The sequence below is a fragment of the Dermacentor silvarum genome, chromosome 1, assembly GCF_013339745.2.
Source record: "Dermacentor silvarum isolate Dsil-2018 chromosome 1, BIME_Dsil_1.4, whole genome shotgun sequence".
Lineage (NCBI taxonomy): Eukaryota > Metazoa > Arthropoda > Arachnida > Ixodida > Ixodidae > Dermacentor > Dermacentor silvarum.
In genome coordinates this window covers 283,262,745-283,286,484 of record NC_051154.1, presented here as the reverse complement: position 1 = coordinate 283,286,484, position 23,740 = coordinate 283,262,745, and the positions used below count along the sequence as shown (strand labels likewise).

The following is a 23,740-nucleotide window of genomic DNA, read 5'->3' as shown; positions in this document are numbered from 1 at the left end:
CATGTTCCCATCACAGCGGAAAAAGCGACTACCTCAGGTCCTCCGTGGGCAGTTATTCCAACCCCAATGAGATTGCTCACCACCCTGCGCGAAAACTACGCACTGCGACGGTGGTGGGGCTTCATTGGATCCGGGTAGGTCGGCCACAGCGACCCCTTATGAACCTTCCATGAGATCGTCTCCCAATATAAAGAGAAACGCAGGCGCTTCCCGCCTCCACTCCCAAAACTATGTAGATCTGAAACGATCACGCTTAGGATGCGTCAGACGAGCTCATATCCATCGCGAGGTTCCCTGAGCATGATTAACACAGAAATTGATCCACCGTGCCCGGATTGGGGGGGGGGGGGGGGGTGTACTGCGTTACGGGGTCCGCCACGCACCAGCGAACAGGAGTGGTGAGTGTCCACGGCCGTCCAGGGGCTCGACCCTCTCGTTCTGCCGAGCAGTGGCATTAGCTTCACAAGTCGGACAGGCCAGTGAGGACATTCGAGAATTTGCTTCCGGCAACGTGCAGCGCATATCAGGGCACTCTCGCTTGGCGTTAAACGACCATAGAGGCACTGGAACCCGCCACCCTTCTTCGCGTGACGACGCGCCCCTGCGTGCACCTCGTACCGAAGCGAGCCTGCAGCACGACAGCTGCCAGCCTGCCTCTTATCTGCGCCCATACAACTCATCCTCTCACTGCTCTCGTTGTGGTTCGCGCCAGCACCGTGCCGCATCACCCCGCTGCCCAGCCCAAGGTCAACGTTGCTATCATTGTGGTCTCATTGGTCATTTCAGCGCGGTTTGCAAAAAGAAGCAACGGGCCGTTACTGTTCGTGAGCTTAGCGACCAGACATTACCCGACAATGAAACTAACAATGAAGCTGTGAACATTCTATGTGTGACCGCGTCCGACCGCGCCGGAATTATAGTCGAGGTAGCAGTTGGTCACGCGACTTTAACATTCCTTATCGACTCGGGATCTTCAGTCTCCATTCTAGCGGGTGATAGTTTTGATAGGCATTTTGCCGGAAAGGTGCTGCTGTCCGCGCACCGTGTGAAGCTGTTAGATTATTCGAAAAAGCCTATCCCAGTGCGAGGATGCTTTCTTTCTAAAGTCTTATACAAGGAACGCGAAGCGTCGATTCTGTTCTACATTGTCTCGCAAGGCACATCACTTTTGGGAGTCGACGCCATTATGTCTCTTCACTTCCAGATTGATGGCTCGTCCCTCCGCTGCCTTGAGACTACTACGTCAGCTAACAGTGCTACCAACGCGCAGGTTCCAGATCAAGAACCAGTTTCATCTGCACTTCTTCCAGCACAATGAATTTGCATGCCTTTTCGACTCCACCCTCGGCTTAGCCAATGGGTTTGTGCATCGTGTCAAAGTACGGCTCTCGATTCCACCTGTTGTAGCAAAATTTCGCCACCTTCCTCTTTCACTCCGAGCTCAGGTATCTGAAGAACTTCGTCGGCTAGAGCAGTTGGGCGTGATAGAGGGCATTAACGCTTTAATTAACGCATTAATCGGTGTCTCCGATTGTTGTTGTTCAAAAGAAGGATGGATGCATTCGTGTTTGTGTGGACTTACGAGAGCCTAACAAAGCTGTCGTGACGGATAGCTTCCCTCTTCCGCACACCGAAGAACTCCTCCACAGTCTCGTTGGGGCAACGCATTTTTATAAGTTAGATCTCGCATCGGCCTACTACCAGGTTTTGCTCGATCCTGAAAGCCGTGACTTGACCGCTTTCATAACTCACGATGGCCTCTTCCGCTTCAAACGCGTCTGCTTCGGGCTGGCATCCGCCCCCACTGCATTTCACCAAATGATGTCGAAAATCCTTCAAGGATGCTCTGGGGGTTTGTTCTATATCGACGACATCATTGTTTTTGGAAAGAGCGAACAGGAACACTTGACCATCCTGACCGCTGTACTGCGGGGCATTAAGGAAGCAGGGCTCAAGTTGAATGACAAGTGCGTATTTGGCGTACAAGAACTTTCCTTCTTGGGACACAGGATCACACCGCAAGGTATCTCTCCTTAGCCAGAGAAAATTGATTCCATTATGAATACTCCAGCGCCCACTGATGGTACTAGTCTGCGCTCTTTCCTCGGACAGATGGAGTATTATGCCAAGTTCGTTCCCATGCTTGCTGACGTGGAAGAACCAATGCGAGCTCTTCTCCGGAAAAACCAGCCATTCATTTGGAATGATGCTGTAGACGCCAGTTTCGCAAAGGTGAAGTTTCTGCTCTCTTCCAGCAAAGTTCTGCACGCGTCGGACTGCGGACTGGGTGCTGTTCTCCAGTAGGTGGATGGACACAGGCTGCGAACTGTTGCCTTTGCTTCCGCACACTTTCACCAGCAGAGATGAAATGTGGAGTAGGAGAGCTTGAAGCGCTGGCTTGTGTTTGGGACTGTGAGCATTGGCATACGTACTTGTGGGGACGGCATTTCACGTTGCGCACGGACCACCAAGCTTTGATCTCGCTACTCTCTTCTCAAGGCACTGGGCGCCGCCGCCTTCGCATTGCACGCTGGTCGGAACGGCTGCTTCGCTACAATTATACTGTAGAGTATCGAAAGGGGTCTGAAAACCAGGTGGCCGATGCCCTTTCCCGCCTTCCAGTTCCGTCTCCACAGGAAAATGTCTCATTTGATGAGGTTGTGTCCTTTGTTGAGTTACCGTGCCTCACTAAAAGGCATTTCAACAGGCCCTTCGTGAAGACTGCATGTTAGAACAAGTCAAGACCTATGTCGCCACATCTTGGCCTGCACATGTATAAGAAGCTCTCAAGCGAACTTCAGCCTTTCTTCTTGGTACGTGAAGAATAGTCCGTCGTTGACAACGTGCTCCTGCGCGGCGTCTCTCACACCGCAAGTAATCGCTGCTGCCCATGAAGCTCACCCTGGTATCGTTCGAACAAAGGCTCGGCTACGAGAACGGTTCTGGTGGCCAGGCATGGACAGGCAAGTGGAGCATTCCATCCAGAACTGCAGCATCTGCCAGATGGCTGACAAAAGTGCGAAGACTGCTGCTACTCCTTTTAAGCCTATCGCAGTGCGAGGATGCCCCTGCCAGAACGTCCATGGCAGAAGCTTGCCGTTGACATCGTCGGCCCTATGGAGAGAGCACCCCATGACTGCAGATATGCCAATACGCTCATCGACTATTTTTCCAAATGGCCAGAGGTTCAATTCTGCAGTGAAGTATCATCCCGCGCCGTCATAAACCTTTTGCTGTCTATGTTCTCCCGTGAAGGCTATCCGGAAGTGGTAGTCTGTGACAACGGGCCCCAGTTCTCATTTGTGGAGTTCATTGAGTTCCTCAAAGATCCCGCTATCAGCCTTGCGCACTCTTCCGTTTACTACCCGCAAGCAAACGGACTTGTCGAGCGGTTTAACCGTGTCTTCAAGAATTTTGCGCAGGTCGCCATGCTGGAACAGCATCCGCTTCCCCAAGCAGTAACCGAGTATTTCGGCATATATCGCTGCACGCCACATGCCACTACGGGAGTTGCACCGTCTGTTCTCCTACACGGACGGCGACCGAGAACACGCCTTGACGTTGTGGGTCTCCCGTCACCTGTTTTCTTCAGCGATCCTGTTTCCGAACTTCATCGTCTGCGCCAACGAGTTAAGAGCAGGCAATACTACAGCAAAGAGTACACAGACCGTCACAGGGCCTCGAAGAAGACAACAGTGTCTGTCGGTGATTACGTTAGAATTAAGAAACCTGGAATATCGGTTAAGGGAGACCTCACGTTTAGCCAACCGGGGAAGGTAGTCCGCCAGCAAGGTCCATCATCGTTTCGGCTTGATGATGGACGAACCTGGGACGCGTGGAAGCTATCCAGGGTACCTGCAGCTTCAGCCAAATGGAATCTGCAGCATAATGCTGTGTCTGAACCCGCGACTCCGCCTTCGGCATCTCAGCAATCCAACGAATACGCCTCGACAACTCTACCCGAAGCCTCGCCAGCTACGCCCACGCTACGAGCTCCAGCGCCAGCTGTGTCGGAGGACCCTGTGTTTCAACGTCGGGTCCAACCACCGAGGAACAGAAGGCCTCCAGATCGATACCGGGACCACATGCAGCTTGTGTGCTAGGTGCAGACGGGTGCAGTGCCAGAGAACTTGGAGTGCTGCATGAACTCTGTGCACACAGTTGCGTGTCTCTGCGAGCGTTTCTTTACTTTTTGTTGTTGTTGTATGACTCGTTCTAGGCCTTCTTGTTGTTCCATACAGTGAAGATCACATGCCATGTATGGTTGCAGGTGTTTGTAAAATTTGGTAAACACTGTATATCAATACTAATCTACTAACTACTAACTATTTCTTACCTTGTTCTTGTAAGGAAGTGAATATGTAATATATGAGTTTCAGTTCCTGTTTGCCATTACACGCCGCCAGTGGGGCCAGTGTTGTCACCTGTATATATACATGCCTCTGAATAAACAGGGGGTCATGTTCTGTTGCGGCCGTGACTGTGTTTATGGTTCTTCTGTGGCTTCCGCCGAAACACAACAGCGAATGTGTCAGCGAATGTGGCGGTTTCCCGCACATGTATGAAAAACTACAATTTTGTCATGTCGTCGTAACGGTGTAGAATAGGACAATGCCAAAAGCGTGACTTAAAACCTTAACTCCTTATTGGGCAAACTTGTGCCCAGCAAAACAAGTGGCACTGAAAGCACACCAATAGCGGCGAGAACAGTGGGCGATCGTCGAAGTCTTATTTTGCAGGTCAAGCGCGTCGGCTTTTATACATGACTCGACGAAGGTTGTTTCAGTTTCTGTTTGCCCTTACACGCCGCCAGTGGCGCCACTGTTGTCACCTGTATATATTGTTACGATGTTACAATATATACAGGTGACAACAATGATGAACGATGATAACCCGATCTTCAAAAAGGCGAATCAAAATAAATCAATTGCCTAGTGTTGCGCGCTAACCGCAACAGAAAACAAATCGTTCTGCCGGGTTGAGTCGCTGGTTTTTCAGTGATAAATCTACGCGCAGAGCGAAACATTAAGAAGCAGTCGATACAACCTAACATTTAGAAGGCTTGTTCAGGTCTCTTGATTTCCGCACAGCATACGTCTCATTGACGGCAGCCAAGGACCTCTCAAAAAGCTTTAAGCTCATCGTCTGACTTCAGGTAGGCATGGGAGTAGCCGTCTTCATGATGATGTAACCCTTGGAGGTACTTTTCAATCACCTTCTGTCGGTCAGGAGGCTCGCTCATCGTTGCATTCCGCGCTTTCACATGTGAAACAAAACAACGCACGCCGCAAATATGATACGCTCGCCAACTTCTCGCTCACGTGGATTTAGCTGATCCGAACTGAGGCGCCGCACACCGGTAGCGCCGCCAAACAGAGAGGAAAAAATGGTGATGCGTTATCGAAGCGAGGCCCCGCCCCTGCACGGATTTGTCGTGAAAACAGTCGCACCCGCAGGGAGCGCGCGTACCTGCTAGCAGACTAACCGGAAGTCGTAGATCGTTGCTCGACCAATCGACATCGTCGACCCGGTTGACATCCCCAGATGCACCTTGGTGACATAGTGACGACCGATGGGGATACCGGAAAGGCCGGGAGAGGAGGACGGCATTTATTTTTGATTTTGTGGCGTGCCCGCGGCGCTGTAGCGCTGCAGCGTTTGGCATCGTTGATCGTGACGGTACTCTGAACTCGATGCGCGTGTTTACTTGAAATGTTAAAAAAATATCTGAAGTAGTTTAGGTCGAGAGCAAGCATTGCCCTGTCATTGTGTGTCGAATAGGTGGGTTGGATGATGTCTCGATTTAGTTGAAAGAGGATGTCCTGTGCAGACATATGCGGCCTAAAACCAAACATGGTATCCGCGAAGTATCCATTACTTTTGAGGTCTCTGAGTTTGCCTACACACGAAGTAAGCGATATGGGCCTGAGGTCTGTAATAATTTGCTTGCCGGGTTTGGGGATGAAGGTGACTAATGCTGTTTTCCAATCGATTGGGCGTGGTTGGCCGTTCCAGATCGCGTTAATGTATTCTAATAGATGACAATAGGTATCATCCGACAGATTTACTAAAAGTGTTACAGTGAATGATCTCGGCCCGGGGCGGTGCCCCTACGCATTTTGGCCAGCGCCGCTTTCAGATCATGGATGGCGAATGGAGCATCAAGTTGACGGTTTTCCCTGGCCGCGTATTCGCACGCAGTCTTGTCCGGGTCCAGCGTGCGGCATAGGTACTTATCGCAAGGAGCATCGGCTAGCTCGGAATTGGTACCATGAAAGCCGTGCAAGGCCTGGCGGAGCTGTTCTTGTGCTTCTCCTCTGGTTTGCGTGGGGTCAATGAGACTGCGGAAAAGGCGCCATGCGCCCTTCGAGTTCATCTGCCTAGCTACCGCATTGCATCGTTCTGTCCAGTTTGAGTCGTTGAGTTGCGCCGCGCATTCCGCCGCTTGCATGCTCAGCTCAGCTATACGTAGTTTGAGCTTGCGGTTGAATTTGTTTTTCCGCCAGCGTTTCGTTAAACTACTGCGGACCTCCCAAAGATTGAGGAGATGATTGTCTGCTGCGTGAATGTCTTCCGTGGTTTGTAGGATTGTGACACACGTTGAGTTTGTGGAAGTGAGTTGTTTCGCCCATTCTGTGTATCCACCCGCTGCCAAAACAGAGGGGATTGCCTGAGAGCGAAAAGCTGTCCAATTTGTAAGCTTGGCTTGGCTCCACATTGTGCGGGCTACTTTAGCGGAAATAGTGATTTTGAGGAGAAAATGATCGCTACCGAGTGGCTCGTCTAAGTTTTCATATGTTGCATGAGATATAAATTTAACCAAAGTTAGATCCGGGCATGTATCCCGGTTTACAGAATCTCCAACTCTAGTAGGTTCCATTGGGTCTGTAAGGAGCGATAGACGGAGAGTGGAGATGAGTTCCGCCTATTTGCCACCTTTGGGGATTTCGCTAGTGTAGCCCCAGTGGTAGCTGGAGATATTAAAGTCACCCACAATCACTAGTGGATGCTTATACGCTTGCCTAATTGCTTTATAAAAGATTTCGTTGAAGACGCTTCGTTTGTATTTGGGGAAATCGTAAACATTAAGGATGTATACGCTAAGGTCTCTTCTTTTATTAGGTATGATGTTGACCACCGTGTATTCATGCCCCTCCGAGAGATGGAGGTCAATCTGACGAGCGGTACACTCCTTATGTACGAGATTATAGGTGGACATACCCCCCTGAAATTATTTGTATCCAGGCAGTTTTACCTGCAGTCCGGTTTCTTGTAAGGCTATGACCACCGGCATTGAATTTAAGGTCTGCAAGTAGAGATGTAGAGTGGCCCTCTTTTTCCCATCTCTAAAGCCCCTGCAATTCCATTGGAGAATCTCTAATTTCTCTTGTTTGGACCTTTTATGATTATGAATTTATCGTTGAGGGGGTGCCATCATCACCACTGGAGCCTGCTTGGGAGCCTGAGTAGGCATGGAAGTCTCGATTTGATGTGCAGCGGGTTGCTCCAAAGCGCCCTTGGATTCAGAGTTTGCTGGTTTACGATGAACAATTTTGCGTCGACGTTGTGCCGGCATCTTAATGCTAGCTTTGATTTCCTCCAATTGGGGAGTGAGCCAATTTTGGACGGTCTGAAGTATGCTGGCTGTGAATATTGGCACGAGACTCTGCTTCAGGTCCTTGATAGCGTCCTTGACTGCAAGGTTTACTTGTTGTAGAATAATGTGTTCCACCTTGAGTTTGATTTGTTCCATTATCATATTGTTCTGTTCCTCAAATTTTGTTGCCAGCCTGCTAAGACGCGTCTCTATATCCTCCAAGTTGGCTACGACGGTTTCGGTTTTCGAGACGCTGGTATAACCTGATAGGTCCGACCCTGACTCCAGTTCCTCGTGGCCTACATAGATGCATAGGCCTGCCGAGGTCTGCATAGACTCCGGCTCCGTTCGTGGTGGAGCTTGCGTCGCTTTCAGCGCCTGGTTTTCCCGTACTGGAGTGGCAATCCGTTTTTGCATAATTTCTAGCTGTTTGCTGATTTCGATTTTGGAAGGGGAGAGGGAGGTGGTAGCGGGAGGCTGAGAGGCGGCCCCTGCCCAACTAATCACCTTTTGCTGCGGGCTTACCAGCGGGAGGAAATCCCCAGCCTGGAAGGTAGGTGGCTTCGATGTCGGCCCGGCCTGTACATTGCTCGGTTTGGGCTGTCCAGTCTTGCTTTGCTTGGAATCCTGTGGCTTCTTTACGCCAGTCGCGGGATATGTTGGTCCCCCTTGCTTGTGGTGTAGCGGTGGTCCATTTTTCAGCTGGGGTCGAGTGGACTTCCACGCCTTCCTGAATTTTCCCATGCGCTCTGCAGAGCCAGCGAAGTGGTTTCCACTGCAAATGAGACACTTGGGTTGGCAGTTGTGCTCCATTGGGTCGTCCGGGGTGACCATCGCACCACAGTGAATACACCGCTGATCGTCCGGGCACGCATCTGCTCTGTGGCCCAGCGTGCCACACCGGTAGCATGCCGGAACCGTTTTCTTGTAGTAACGCACGGACACGTTTTCGGAACAGCAGTGAATGAATCTTGGAAGGCGACGTCCTTTGAAAGTCACCACTGCGACGTTAGATGTTCCTAGTTTCCGCACGTACAGGATTTTGCCGTCGATCCATTCGAGCTTGTGCCGAAGAGATTCCGAGGTTTCGGTGTCTGCAACGGTGATGACGACTTTGGAGGCTTCTCCAGCCAATTTTAAATGTCCGTGAAACGGTATTTGGCGGTCCCCGATAGTCAGGGTGACGTCCCCGATACCATACCAGCCACACGGGGGCACCAGCGTCCGCGGTACTACCGGTGAGGCCTTGCACTGCGGTGCCCATCGCGCCTGGGCTGAACGCAGCGCGGAGATCCATGTTAATTCTTGGCTTGAGCACCATCACCAACTCATCTGGCCGGATCCGAGGTGTTTGTGCCGGCTTCCACTGCGTCTGCTGCCCTCTTCGCCTTGGAGAGTCGGAGGCGGCGCCCGCTACGGGAGCCAATCCTGTTTTGCGAGCCTGTTGCTGGGCGGCTGCCACAGAGCCCATTGGCTTCATCTTGGCTAGCTTCTCTTGCATTTGGCGAACCATGATCTGAAGATATTCATGTTCTCCGGGTATAGGGTCTTACCGTGCTTCCGCGGCCTCGAGTTCTATCCACTGCGTCGTGCTGGGGTCATTTTCTGCCTTCGCGGCCACCGCCACGGCTGGGGAGCCTCGGCGTTCGCCCCGCCGGCGTTAGGCTTAGACGGTCTCGTGCGTGGCGTGGGCTTCAACATAGCCTCCTATATACTTTCCATGTCCGCCCATCAGCTACGACGCGCCCGTGCCACCTCCTTTCTTGTCCTCCTCTCCTGTCGACTAATTTCGCCGCCAGGGGCGCGCTCTTCCGAGAATCGCAGCACTGTTTGTTCAAGCGGAAAGCGTGCAGAGTGTATTTTGTCGTGGACTTCTGTGCATGGTATGCTGTTCGATTGCTGTCCTTTACTGTGATTTGAGCAGAAAGTAGTACTCTTCCTCGTGGCCTTCTGTGCGTTGGATGTTCTTTTGCTGCTGTTGTGGTGTGAGTGGCGCCAGAAGTGAACCGAGTGAACTTTTTGTGTCTCGACCTGCTTGATCGCAGCTGTTCGTGCATCGGGTTTTCCCTGTTTGTTGACAACTGTTACTTTTCTGCAACAGTGCATATGTCGGGTGCTTAAGCGCCACTTCAGACGAGATGGCGTACTGCTGCGTGCCTCGCTGCACATCCTCCAGCAAACGCAAAGTGCCAGTTATTTCGTTTCACGAAGTTCCCACTGATGCAGCCTTACGCGCCCAGTGGCTGAAAGTTACCTCAAGAGATAATGGGAGTCCGAACACGACATCGTGTTATTCCACTGTGTGCAGTCGCCATTTTGTTGCTTCTGACTTCAAAGAAGGTTGCAAAACGAGAAGGTTTCAAAAAGGCGCCGTGTAGAGTGTGTTTTCCGAATACCCCTCGTATTTGCAACCCCAGAAAAAGGTGCAAAGAAGTGACACAGCCGCGAGGAAAAGGGAGGCCAGTGCTTGGAATGGTCCCCCAGCACCTAAATGGCGAGCTGTTGAAGGTCAAGGTGAGCCGTCTCAACCGCAGTGCGATGACCCCCCCCCCCCCCCCCCCGATTGTGATGGCGCCGACCACATGCAGAATCCAGTCCTAACATCATTGGGCGAAAGTGCTCCTACGCGTACTGGGAGCGCGAGGAATATACCTGCATCGATCTGTACAAGTTTCCACTTACAACTCCGTCTCGGCAATCGAGCGAAGGAAATGGAGGCGGAAAGAGCAGGACCTTCAAGCGCACATACAGAGGATCAAGGACACAGTTGACAAGTACAAGGAGGAATTTTGAAAACTCAAGGAGGATTGAGCGGGAACATGAGCGGGAACATGTCATGTTCCCGCTTTTCTCTCGGTTGTTGAACAGGCAAAGGAAAATAACGTTAGCGCTCCAATTTTGCTGGAGCAAGTGAAAATGTTCGGAAAGAAAAAAGCACAATGGTCGGAACTGACAATACGCCAAAGTATCGTTCTGAGAAACCTTTCAACACGAGAAACGCCACATAAGAAACGCTGGAATACAGCGACTTCCCACTCGAAGCACCTTGGAACGTTTCTTGTGATCATCACGTGCAGTCGTAGGAGTGACAGACCTGGTGAAGCAAAGACTATCTGTTGAGATTGCCGCTTACACTTCTTCGCAATCGAGAACGTGTTCGTTGATAATCGACGAGATGAGAGTAAAACAGAGATTGCTCTACCTAAAGCAGAGAGATGCGTTCGTAGGACGAAGTAGACTATGGTCAAGCCCTTCGTGAGAAACGCTCCGACGAGCCTGTCCTAGCTAATTCATTGCTATGCTTTGTCTTGAACGGGCTTTCGAATACCGGTAGCCTATTTTTTTACGAAAAATTGCACTGGAAGATAGCTTCACATCATAATGCTGCGGGTTTTGAAAGAAGTTGAGGCTACTGGATTTCTTGTGGTAACAGTGGTCACCGACAACCACAAGATAAATGTGATGGCTTATCAGCTTTTATGTAGTGGAACAAGCAAACACTGCTTAACGCACACCGAGGATAAAGGTCGCAAGCTGTTTTTAGCATTTGACCAGTAGCATCTGATAAAAAACGTGCGGTCCCAGTTTTTGTCCCGCGAACTGGGCAAAAATGGCGAAATAACGCCTGAATACGTGTGGGGGTGCGCGACTCTCACGCGTCTCCTGTAATCCGGCTTCACCGCGTGGCTATGTGCCGGAGGCGTTCGTGGTGGTTGTGGCGCATTGCGAGAGATGGCGCGAGTGTCGCGATGCTAACGCCACCGAACGGCGGGATGACTTGGGAGAAAAAGGTCAAAGGCGCTTCCTCTTGGGCTTGGGATCGGCGGCCAACACGCACGAACGCTTCGAGCGTGCACCGGCCCGCTTCGCGCGGCCGTCGCGCCAGGCTAAGAGCAGGACACCGGTATGGATGAACACGGATCGTTCGAGCGCGCCACCGTCCGCGTGACTGTACACGTGAACGACTAGGCGATGGTGTCATAGCATGGGGCGAACGTATTCGCTCGCTATCGGGTGGCGGTGAGTCTGACTTCCTTGAGTTGTCGCGCGCCCGTCTGAATGTTCTATTGGTTGTAATTCGGCTAGTGTGCTAGTGTGAAAGGCGCAATAAATGCCCTTGTGATTGTTTGCACTACTGTATTGTCGTTCCTTTGTCCCAAGAGCCCGTGTGAGACCCCACATCTGGCGCCCAACGTGGGGCTCTTAGGGCATAGGATGATAAAAGTTTTACTCGGTTCGAGACAACCTTTGTTTAAACCGAAGCGTAGTCCTAGCGTGGATTTTGATCGCTAGTGCCGGCGGCATGCTTTCTTGAGTGAGGAGACGGTCGCTGTAGCGTGTTTGAACTTTTCAACATGCTAAGCCTTTTCGCGAATGTTTTGTTGAAGTACACTCGTCGGTACGAGAGCTACGTGGTGTGCGTCCTGGGAGAGCGAGGCGAGTAGCGCCCCGCGGATCACTGGCAAGCCTGAAGCGAGTGAGTACTAAAGCCTTGTGGGTGGTCCGAATTTCTTATGCAAATAGCTTCTTCTATCTCTTTCACTTCAGAAGTCGCGGCTCAGGGACCTGGGTGGCCGCGGGCCACGGGTGCCGCTACGGGCTGACTGGTATTGCGGCGTGGCACCGGGCGCTCCGACACCGTCTGGGATGGTGGGCGCCGTCAACTCGGATGCTGTGTGCACCGAGCGGGGTAGGACCACCTCACAGAGCTAACGTCTCCTCGCGGCTGGTAGTTGTGCCCATTTTGGGTGATGTTTTTTTTTGGATGCCGGTTGCTGTCAGGATAGCGATGCATTAGGCCTAAGGCTGTAGGAAGCCGCCTATTGCACGTGGAGGGACACAACCTGGTGGACCGTGGTGTTGAGGTGTCGCACGTTGCTTCCCTCATTAGTTCGCCTCGCACGAATTGAAATTCTCGTTCGACTCAAGAAAGTAAGCTTTGTTCACGTGAATTTAGTATCTGAAATGCCGCCCGAAATTTTGCTAGCCGAATTGAACATCGTACCACGTGGGCGATGCGTATGCCAAATTCCTCTCCCTTGCACTACTTTAGTGTTTGTCGAGTGCGTTGAGTGTACGCAGCGTGAGCGGAGTCATCCCTGGTTTGCTGTCACCTGCACATTGTCTGCGCTGCTGCCCCGGCCTACGAACGAGCCACCACTGGCAATGGAGACGCCTGTGGCCAGTTCGACGCAACGACTTTGGCGGCCGACTATGTCCGGCTTGCAACGCTCGGCGGCTGGGAAAAGAGCCGGCAGTCACCAACGGCTATTCCGGCTCTCGTCGGCACGAGCGATGCTTGCTCTCGCCGACTTCTGCGTCACCGTTTCCGGAGTCCTGTGCTGGAGTCGTGCCATCTAATCTGCAGAGGTGGTGCTGTGACCAACGGACGCCAGCGGTGAACCCCAGAGACAATGTCGGCTCGCATGTTGTGGATAACATGTGGACATTTCCTCGGCGCGGCCACTGTCGCATGTACTAACTTTTGTTCGCGACGCGCGCGTTGATAGACCGTGTGACATGTTTCGCCGGAGTATGTGTAGTGATTTAAGGTTGGGGGCTTGTGGGGATGCGCGATTCTCACGCGTCTCCTGTAATCCGGCTTCACCGCGTAGCTAAGTGCCGGCGGCGATCGTGGTGGTTGCGGCGCATTGCGAGAGATGGCGCGAGTGTCGCGATGCTAACGCCACCGAACGGAGGGGTGACTTGGGAGAAAAAGGTCAAAGGCGCTTCCTCTTGGGCTTGGGATCGGAGGCCATCACACGCACGAACGCTTCGCGCGTGCGCCGGCGCGCTTCGCGCGACCGTCGCGCGAGGCTAAGAGCAGTAAGTACACCGGTATGGACGAACACGGATCGTTCGAGCGCGCCACCGTTCACGTGACTGTACACGTGAACGACTAGGCGATGGTGTCATAGCATGGGGCGAACGTATTCGCTCGCTATCGGGTCGCGGTGAGTCGGACTTCCTTGATTTGTCGCGCGCCCGTGTGAATGTTCTATTGGTTGTAATTCGGCTAGTGTGCTAGTGTGAAAGACGCGATAAATGCCCTTGTGACTGTTTGAATTTTGTATTGTCGTTCCTTTGTCCCAAGAGCCCGTGTGAGACCCCACATACGTTAAGGAACTTTACAGGATGCAGCAGAATAGTATTGTGAAGCTTGCGAGATCTTTGACAAGAAAACATGTGTTTGCAACTAATCTGGAAGCAATGAGCGTGAAGAGAGCGGTGTAGCTGTTGTCGCCTGCCGTCACTGCTGCAGTAGTGCACCAAATTGGGCTAGTTGGTTGAAGTTCATATTAGAAAGATTTTAACTGCGCTATGGACAGGGACAAAGGAGGACGAAAAAGACAACACGTGCGCAGACTCACAACTAGCTTTTATTGCGTGAAAGATGACATATATACAGTGAGGATAACAAAACAAAATGAACAAGTCATGGTCACATGTACACTTCAATCATTCAATCAATCAATCAATCAGACAAACAAGGCGTGCCGACCGCTACTGAAAAAAACTAAGATCTTATATCGCCATAAGGATCGCATCACGCGGGAGATCTTCGAGGCGTATGCAATTAAGAAAACGTGTGGATGCATCAGTGATCCGTCGGTGGCGCTTGCAGATTGCGAAGTGCAATATCTAGGCGCGAGACTATCATTGAAGTGTACATGTGACCATGACTTGTTCATTTTGTTTTGTTATCCTCACTGTATATATGTCATGTTTCACGCATTAAAAGCTAGTTGTGAGTCTGCGCACGTGTTGTCTTTTTCGTCCTCCTTTGTCCCTGTCCATAGCGCAGTTAAAATCTTTCTAAAATGAGTCACTGCTGCACTCAAGCTCCTAAGAGAACAAGCAGGCATCACATGTGACGCTAGCTTCGCACGTGTCGGACCAACTGCGCTGTTCACGGACACAATGTACCGTTGGTTTGTTCTGATGGACGTCAGTAACTGCACTCAACACTTCCACCAAAGGAACCCTGACAGCAAGCAGTTTGAGTCTGAGAGCGACGATCGCCTAGAATGGCTCGCTACGACATTTTTGGACTATCTGGAAACATGAAGCGCCACTGCCTAGCAAAGCAGTTCATAACCAAGGAGATACACGCAGCCCTGATAGTAACCATTCGCTCGAATGTGGAATGTGTGATTTATCTGCTTAAGGAGATGCGCTTCCACTTTGTTCTTACCAGGAAGATGTCGTCTGACCCTATAGAATACTTCTTTGGGTGGCTGAGGAAATCGGCACGCAGCAATAATCAGACAGATGCAGTGGCGCACCGATGGGGGGGGGGGGGGGGTTCAGTGTTTGTAACCCCCCTCCCCTCTGAGGCCGACCTAACCCCCCCTTTTCTTTCCATGCGCATTTGAGTACTGCAACTACGATGTAAGACGCGCAATCGTGTGCACACTCGCAAAAAGCAATTTTTTTACAATTTCCCGTGAAGAAATTAAAATTAGTGCTGTTCACATGGTATTGGCAAACGGGCAACCCCCCCCCCCTCCCCGGCAGAGATCCTGGGTACGCTACTGGACAGATGTCCGAGCTGTGCTGTCTGGTATAGAGAAGACACTTAAAATGGGTATTGCTAGGGCACCAAGCACCAGTAATGTCATGGCGGCCGAGGAGAACAGTATATCGACAATTGCCGTGCGACAAGAGACCTGCCCGATGGAAAGCGCTGTTGGGCAGTTTTCAAGCGAAGCCACCAAAGTGCTCAGGGAGCTCCTCAGCAGAGATCAAGCAATGCTCCCCACGCCTGAAGTGGCAGCTCTCGCAATGGTAGGTGGTTACCTTGCGAGAACTGTCGGTGAGAACATAGCTTGCGACGAGTGTTTCAGTTTACTCACAAAGCCTGCCCCCTCGGCGCCGTCAGATGCTCTAATCCGACACCAGGATAGAGGTGGTCTCCTGTACCCTTCCGAGAAGCTTCTCACAGTATTGTACTGCTTGAGCAAGTTTGTCGACATCATCATCATCATCATCAGCCTATATTTATGTCCACTGCAGGACGAAGGCCTCTCCCTGCGATCTCCAATTACCCCTGTCTTGCGCTAGCGTATTCCAACTTGCGCCTGCGAATTTCCTAACCTCATCATCCCACCTGACTTTCTGCCGTCCTCGACTGCGCTTCCCTTCTCTTGGTATCCATTCTGTAACCCTAATGGTCCACTGGTTATCCATCCTACGCATTACATGGCCTGCCCAGCTCCATTTCTTCCGCTTAATGTCAACTAGAATATCGTCTACCCCCGTTTGTTCTCTGATCCACACCGCTCTCTTCCCGTCTCTTAACGTTAGTCCTAAGATTTTTCGTTCCATTGCTCTTTGTGCGGTCCTTAACTTGTTCTCGAGCTTCTTTGTTAACCTCCAAGTTTCTGCCCCGTATGTTAGCACCGGTAGAATGCAGTGATTGTACACTTTTCTTTTCAACGACAGTGGTAAGCTCGCAGTCAGGATTTGGCAATGCCTGCCGTATGCACTCCAACCTAATTTTATTCTTCTGTAAATTTCTTTCTCATGATCAGGGTCCCCTGTGAGTAATTGACCTAGATAAACATATTCCTTTGGCATAGTTCTCTCCAAAAGGAGGAACTTGCAAAATCCTCCCAAAGAAGCCGTCGCTAAGGCCGCCGAAGTGCTCCGCGAACGAGAAGTTTTTGTGTGCGAAATACCTGGGCACCACGAAACGCTTTTGGACCTACTCTTGTCCAAGTTTTTTAGACCATTATATGTGAAATATGCAATGAAGATCACCGACAAGCACGGCTTCGCCAAGATTTTTGCTACGAAACCCCTTTCCCGCAAGGTGTTGAGGCTCTATTTAGTATAAAATAAAAATAAAGGTTTCTTTTTAACGTGTTCGACCATTGACTACTTCTATTGCATCTTTTCGCACGCTCGCACTTCAGAAATACTTCTTGAAATTACCAAGGGTTCAAGAAGGCGTGCTGAAACGACCATATGGGCCTTATCGTAAGCAGCTTCGCGGCTGGGAGAGGCGTCTGCTCAATTATGGGACGGCAGCGCCACCGACGGCGAGGTCGAGCGCGAGGCTCGACGGCTGGCTTGTACCGCATTCGCCGCCGATCGGCGGGCTTGGAAAGTATGTAGGAGGCGTGCGGCTTCAACCAGTCGCAAATTGCCGAAAAAAGGCCCACCTGGACAAATATGGTATCCAAAGGTTCCTAGCGACTTCACGGAGACGCTTCGGTTGGATGTAGATTCGGGTGGATGTAGGGCAAATTTCCGCGACACTAGTCGATTTTCGATGGAGCCGACGTGGCATGCGTCCGACCGCCGCGTCCTGACAGACGCCTGCCCTCGCGGGCAGAGCAGCGTCAACGTGGCAATGGCGGGAACGCGTTTGCCGGGGCCAACGCCCGCTTTCGGCGGGAGTTTCGCGTGGGTCTCTGGCCAGCAAGGAGCAGACCCTGCAGGAGGCGGCCCTGGTCGTAGAAAGCTTTGCCAGAGCCAGCGGTCTCAGCTGCGCCCCCGAAAAGTCGGAGGTGATCCGTATACATGGAAAACGTTACAAAAGTAACGGACAAATAGAAATTCAATTCGAAAATCAGAAAATTAAAGAGGTCACCGTTGCTCGTGTCCTGGGTTTCTGGGTTCAGAGCAACGGTAGGGCAGATTACACAATTGGTCTCCTAAAATCGGCAACCAAACAGGTGGCTAGGATGATTCAGAGGATCACCTTCCACAAAAAGGGGATGAAGGAAACCGACACTCTACGTTTAGTGCAGGCGCTCGTAATAAGTAAGTTGACATACAGCTTGCCCTTCCACACGCTCAACAAGAGCGAGGAAGGGCAAGTAGACTCTATCATTAGAGGGATCTACAAGGCGGCATTAGGTTTACCGGTAGCCACTGCGACAGACAGGCTCCTCGGGATCGGCGTGCATAACACGTACGCCGAGCTCAAGGCTGCTACATTAATCTCTCAAAGGAACCGTCTTAGCCAGACGAGGTTGGGAAGGGAGACTCTGATAAGGACGGGCTTTCCACCGCATCCCCAAAACTTGGACGAAGTGCTAGTGTACATGCCAGAATCCTTTCGACGCAACATCTCGGTAGCCCCTATCCCGAAGAATATGGCCAAAGAAAGGCATAAAAAAAGGAGAGAGGAACGAATAAAATGGCTCCGAAAACTAGTCATAGGCAATGACAACGTACTCTACGCAGACGCTTCGAGATATAATTGGAAGCGCGCAATAGTTACAGTAATCAATAGCGACACGAGTAGCATGGTATCAAGCGCCTCCCTGTACACGTCCTCGATCGCCAAGGCCGAGTGTTTCGCCATCGCCTTGGCAATTAAACATGGGGAGCGAAAAGTCGGGAAGGCCTACATCACCATCATCTCGGATTCCCAGGAGGCGTGCCGACTCTTTACGAACGGCCGCATCCCATTAAAAATACGCAACTTATTAGGAAGGGAACTAAAAAACACTTATAGGCTGGTCTGGTGCCCGGGACATGCTGGCCTAGAGGGTAACGAGAGGGCGGACGCTCTAGCTCGAGAGCTCACGAACCGAGCGGTGCACCAGCCGCCCTCCCAATTACAACCACGTACCCCACACGACACTGGATGGCCTTCGCGGGGAGGAAGACAGTGATCCTGCTCGGTTGGATCCGCGCGAGATTCTTGCTCATCAGCGAGGCGCACGGCAAAAGTATGGCGTCCCCCACAAATCTCTTGAAGTGGAAGACGCAACGGACCTCCGTAGAATTCAAACAGGGGTCTATCCAAATTTATTGCGACTGCACAAAATTTTTCCAACCTTGTACGGGCACGATTGTCCGTGGTGTCGCGAATCGGCACCGACCCTCTACCACGTCTCATGGGGATGTAGTAAAAGGCCAGAGAAACTAAATTCCTTACAGGATAGGTACAGACTAGAAAGCTCTCCGGAGCAATGGGAGGCACTCCTCGCTAGCTCAGACCCGGAAGTGCAACTAGCGCTTCTGGGCCACGTCCGGCTGGCGGCAGAAGCCAGTGGAGCCCTGGACTTGGAGCCCCACCCATCTAGCTCCTAAACCCCTTCCCTTTTACCTCAATAAATGTTAGTCTCTCTCGAGGGCATTTGCTGCGCGTGCTTGGGTACTACGCAGAGAACGACGTCACTAACGGCACTGCCAATGGCGCGCGCGCTTGGGTGCGACATAGAGAACGACGTAACTGACAGCGCAGCCAATGGAGACCTTTATCGAAACATGTGGCGAACGGTTTTTCGTTTCACCTAGCCATATACAGCTTTCGCTGTAATATTTCGCGCAGCAGCATGCTGTCGAGACCTGTAACGCTTTGCAAAAGACCCTGCATGTGGCGCAGTAGTTGAGATGGCGTGCGGCCCCAGGTCCGTGTCGTTCAGGTAACCGTTCGCGTTCGGATGGTGTGAGGCGTCGAATGAGTGTCTCATTTGAAAGTTATGTAGGTGTTCTCCGCAGGTGGGGCGAGAAGCAAATCGCAGACCTCGCGGACGGTAGCTGGCGGCAAAATATTCACGATGTGATGCTAGCGCGTGAGGTCGGCTGTGATGCGCCGGGCGGTGAAATAATTGTGCCTAGATTTGAATGAACCAGAGCTCGGGGTCGGTGGGCCAATAGGGGGTCAGCTTCAATTCGACTGCAGACACGGTAGGCGCGTCGGTGTCAGCTGTGCGTGTTTATGATGGGTCACCACTGTTGGTTGCTGACGCGGGTGAAGAGCAATGAGACCATGAGCGATGAGTTCGAAACAAAGCCTAAACTTTTAGGTGCGATGCGCCTTATGCGCCCGGGCTGCGACTTTACAATTGATAGTGGGTACGGCGGGGGCGTGGCACTGCAAGTCATGTGACTTCCGCTTAGAACGTGTTGTCATGGCAATCGTGGAGCTCCTGGGTGCCTAGGGACATCATCACTTATGGACTTTTGAGGCACTGGTCTGCGCGGCCTCGCGTCGGCTGCTAGTTACTGAGCGTTGCTCTCTTATCTCCGGGACCGGGCGCAGCGACCTTGCCGAGCGCAACTCCTACGTGCGTAGGGAGCGAATCGTTCAGGGCGCGTTGAATGTCTGGTGGTGTCTGGCCCACGCCGGCCGCGCTTTATTATTGTAGCGCTTATTCTAGTGGCGGAAACCAGTAGTGGTGGTGTGGCATGATGGCTTTTGATCTCGGTGAACTTTGGCGGTGTAAAGAAGCAGATACCCATCGCGTTTGTGCCCCGGTGTCGCGCGGAAGCCGCGGTGCCAGGCTGCCGACGCGAAGCGGCGGTCTTTGGGGTGTTGCGGAGCGCAGCGTAGCAACATCCCAAATAAAAAAATACTGCTCCAGTCAGGTAGACGGCTCCCTCCCTGATAGTGAGGTTATATTTAGATCATCGATACAGTGGTGCGTTTAATTAGGAATACCATCGTTTCTCCCTCGCAGGCGCGAGGACAAGCGAGTGCGAAATCTCACTATCTCCTGTCGTAATCTCACTATCAGCAGGGGCGGATCCAGGTTTTTTCCGAGGGGGGGGGGGGGGTCAGCTTCTGTCAATGATGAAGATGATGATAGTAACCTTTCTCATTTACCGAAATTCACCGTTTCTGCTCACGATAAATCCGCGCTTTACACGGCTTGAGCAACACCTGTAGCCCGTCGTGGTGGCTCAGTCAGCTCAGGCGTTGCGCTGCTGAGCACGAGATCGCGCGATCGAATCCCGACCGCGGCGGCCGCATGTCGATGGAGGCGAAATGCAAAAACGCCCGTGTGCTTGTGTTGTAGTGCACGTTAAAGAACCCCAGGTGGTCAAAATTAATCCGGAGTCTTCCACTACGGCGTGCCTCATAATCAGAACTTGTTTTGGCATGTAAAACCTCAGAAAGAGGAAGAAACCCTATAGCGAAGCCAGGTATCGGTTTCTCCGAGCTTATAGGAACAGGACGTTACCCAATACAGCCATGTGCTTGGCGGCTGTGCCTGATAATACAGGGTGTTCAAAACTAAGCTTTATGGTTTTCTTAAAATTAGACACTGGGAGGCACGCGAAGACCACCTGTGCAAATAACTTATGTGGCCAGGGGGGCACAAAGTGAGATGATAATTATCGCTGTGAGCAGCCCAATTAACTAAAATTGAACAATTCGTTTTTCGTCGACTGCAGTAAGTGGGTATGTTTGTATTGAAAACTTAGAGGCAGTCGTGTTTCTACACAGTATCAGTCGGAAGTATTATTCTAGCCTGTTCGTGCTCCGAGATACACGACTTCAAATTTCAATCGTCGTACTGCTCAGTTATCGAGTCGACGCGAGAGCAGTTTATGCTTTGCGTTGCTGTGGAAGGGAGGCATTTTAAACATTTTTAGGGCATTGACATCTTGATGGGTGAAGTGGTGTCATGAGATTTGTGCATTACAACACCAAACTTAAAGCGGCAGTATGAAATATTCGTAAGCATAGCTAAAAAGGTTCCTGCTGTTGATGGTGCAGTTGTTGCTTTTTATTTCAATAAAACTTACAATACTTGGAAATCAGCAGTCACTTTATTTGCGTAGCCCAGGCAAGGACCATGCCCGGTCGTCTAGTCACCATTACGCACGTGCACTGCCCTCCGGCTTCTCCGCTCGCGCCATTACCTCGGCATGGCAGCTACCGCCATCTTTACAGGCGGCGCGGTCGCGTGTTACGACAGCGGTTACGGGTTCCTCGATTTTTGTAGCGTTAGCTACACTGGCCTAGCCAAGCCCATTTCGCGCGGCACATCAAGAGCCGTGCTGCGCATGCGCAAGGATCAGTGATGTCACACGGCTTGCGCACCGGAGCCACCGGAGCCGGCACTTCTCGCGCACTCCGCCGCCGCCGCGCGCGACTCACCGCCGCCGGTCTGCGCATTCCAGGTAGCCGTGGTAGACGCACTGGCGCCGGCGCGCGCTCGCTGTGCAGTCGCCGTCTGACACTGCGCTGGAGCCGCTGCGCTTCTGACTGGTGTTTGCCAGTGTGGTATAGCCATGGAGAAGGAGAGCGCAAATGCTGCTCAACACCGCAGAAGAACGGAGAAGCTTGACTCATCGTATCCCGAAGTAGTGGCCTGGCAATTAGCGGTTGAGCGTAGGAGGAATGAACAGAAGAAGGCTACATACATGTGCCACATAATACGTATACTGCGTGTGTGTCATTGGAGCAGCAGTAAGCATGACAATCAAGCTCATTGTTGACAATCTAGACAACCAGGGAAGCTAAGAAGAATCAGCTGAACCTTTGCTAACGCTACGTATATCCTGGCATAGCCGAGCTAAACCACTGCAACATTTTTTTTTTATTTCGCCAGCCGTGAGGGGCAGGGGGCAGTTATCTTTGCCAATGCCTCCGCCGCGTTGTGAGACTAAACGCCGCACCCAACAGCTGCGTCACATCAGGGAGGAGCTTTGCGCCGATCCTCACTCTCGTGCATGCGTAATCATGCGAACGACAATTAAAATTTGGAGTTCGATTGCTCGGAGCATAAACACGCGAGAATAATACTTCCGACTGATACTGTGTAGAAACATGACTGCCTCTAAGGTATCGATATACAAACATACACACTTACTGCAGTCAATAAAAAGTTAATTATTCAATTTTAGTTAATTTGGCTGCTGACAGCGATAATTAACTCACTTTGTGTCCCCCTGGCCACACAACTTACTTGCGCAGGTGGTCTTCACGTGCCTCCCAGTGCCTAATTTTAAGAAAACCATAAAGCTTAATTTTGAACACCCGGTATACCTAGTCTGTATTGTTTGTTAAAATAAAATTTCGCATGGTCTGTCGCAAGTTCGTTATAAATTCGTAAGCACGGGTCCGTCTTTGGAGTTCTGTTGGGACACCTTGATTTCCTTAAGAAGATTCTTTGTGTTTGGCTGAGACACCTTCGTTTGCTTAACTCCCGTATTCTAGAACAGCCCTCGACTCGAAGCTCTTACTCCACTCCACCTTGTCGAGCACAGCGCCGTCTCTCGAGTGATAAAGACGCGACAATTCTCAAGAATTCCTGTGAATGATCCTGAAGCTTGTGACCACTTCTGTGGAGGGATGGCGGTGCTATCCCTCAAAATTGCACAATTATTTTTTGTCGACTGCAGTAAGTGGGTACGTTTGTATTGAAAACTTAGATGCAGTCGTGTTTCTACACAGTATCAGTCGGAAGTATTATTCTAGCGTGTTCGTGCTCCTCTTGAGTCGAGGTGTTGTGTTGACTAGAGGAACGTTCTTGAATACGGGCGAAACAACCACTAAGCTGGTTGTTTACGATATGCGAATCACCGCGTATGAAGACTCACGACGCCACCTACAAGAAGAACTATGTGGCGTAGTAGCCGAGAGCGCGAGCCAGAGTCTTCATGTTTTGTTTCCCACGCGACGCCATCCTTTTACACAAGGCGCGCATCTGCTCCCGTTTCTCTAACCACGCGACGCCATCCTAGGCCCGCGCGCTGGCGTTGGCCGCTGACGTCACGCTCCCCGACTTGGCAGCCGCTGCTCGAGGCTTCGCCCCGCTCCGCGAGAACGCCCACTCAGATAAACGGACCCGGCGGCTTTGAGCCTCCTATGCTTAATGTACGACAATAAAACTGCGAAGTTACTATGAAAAACTTGTTCCGTACGAACGGTACTGTGCTCGTACTGGATATTGTCAACGTGTAACTGTGATCACAATGAGTGCTACAGTTAAAAAAAAGTTGCCTATGCGTAGTTCTTAGTTTAGCTGTTAGTTGTTATTATTTATATATGAACACTTCAGCGAGAGATCTGTTTCATTAAGCAGGTTGGTCGCGGAACCGATGGCAGCAAATGAGGCAACCGATGACACCCCAATGCGGAACTAAGTTGATCAGGCGCGAAGGCACTCGCGCGGACATCGGCGTGCTTGACAAAAGGGACGTCCCCTCGTTCATTCAACGCCACCGACGGGACGAGTAAGGCACGGCCGGCGCCAGGAGGTCCAAGGTGTTCATGAGAAAAATTAACTACGGCAACTTCGCGACACCACACCCCTACGGACTACAACTAAGCTTGTGAGCGAGCTAGCTTTACTTCTACATGGCTGATACCACTGGTACTCACGAAAAATAATCTTGAAGAATGCTGGTGGCCATATTTTTTTGTGACAGGGCCATCTCCCTGTC

At 51.5% G+C, this 23,740-nt stretch overlaps 1 protein-coding gene across 1 annotated transcript; it reads left to right on the top strand.

Moving 5' to 3' along the window:
• The first annotated feature begins 3,062 nt into the window (after positions 1–3,062).
• On the top strand, positions 3,063–4,103 carry LOC119441066 (uncharacterized protein K02A2.6-like). The gene has a single exon (XM_037705784.1). It carries the CDS (start codon positions 3,063–3,065, stop codon positions 4,101–4,103), a length of 1,041 nt encoding a protein of 346 aa, XP_037561712.1.
• The last annotated feature ends 19,637 nt before the right edge of the window (positions 4,104–23,740 follow it).

Coding starts and splice junctions, on each gene's coding strand:
- LOC119441066 (XM_037705784.1), top strand. CDS start 3,063: ATGCCCCTGCCAGAACGTCCATGGCAGAAGCTTGCCGTTGACATCGTC.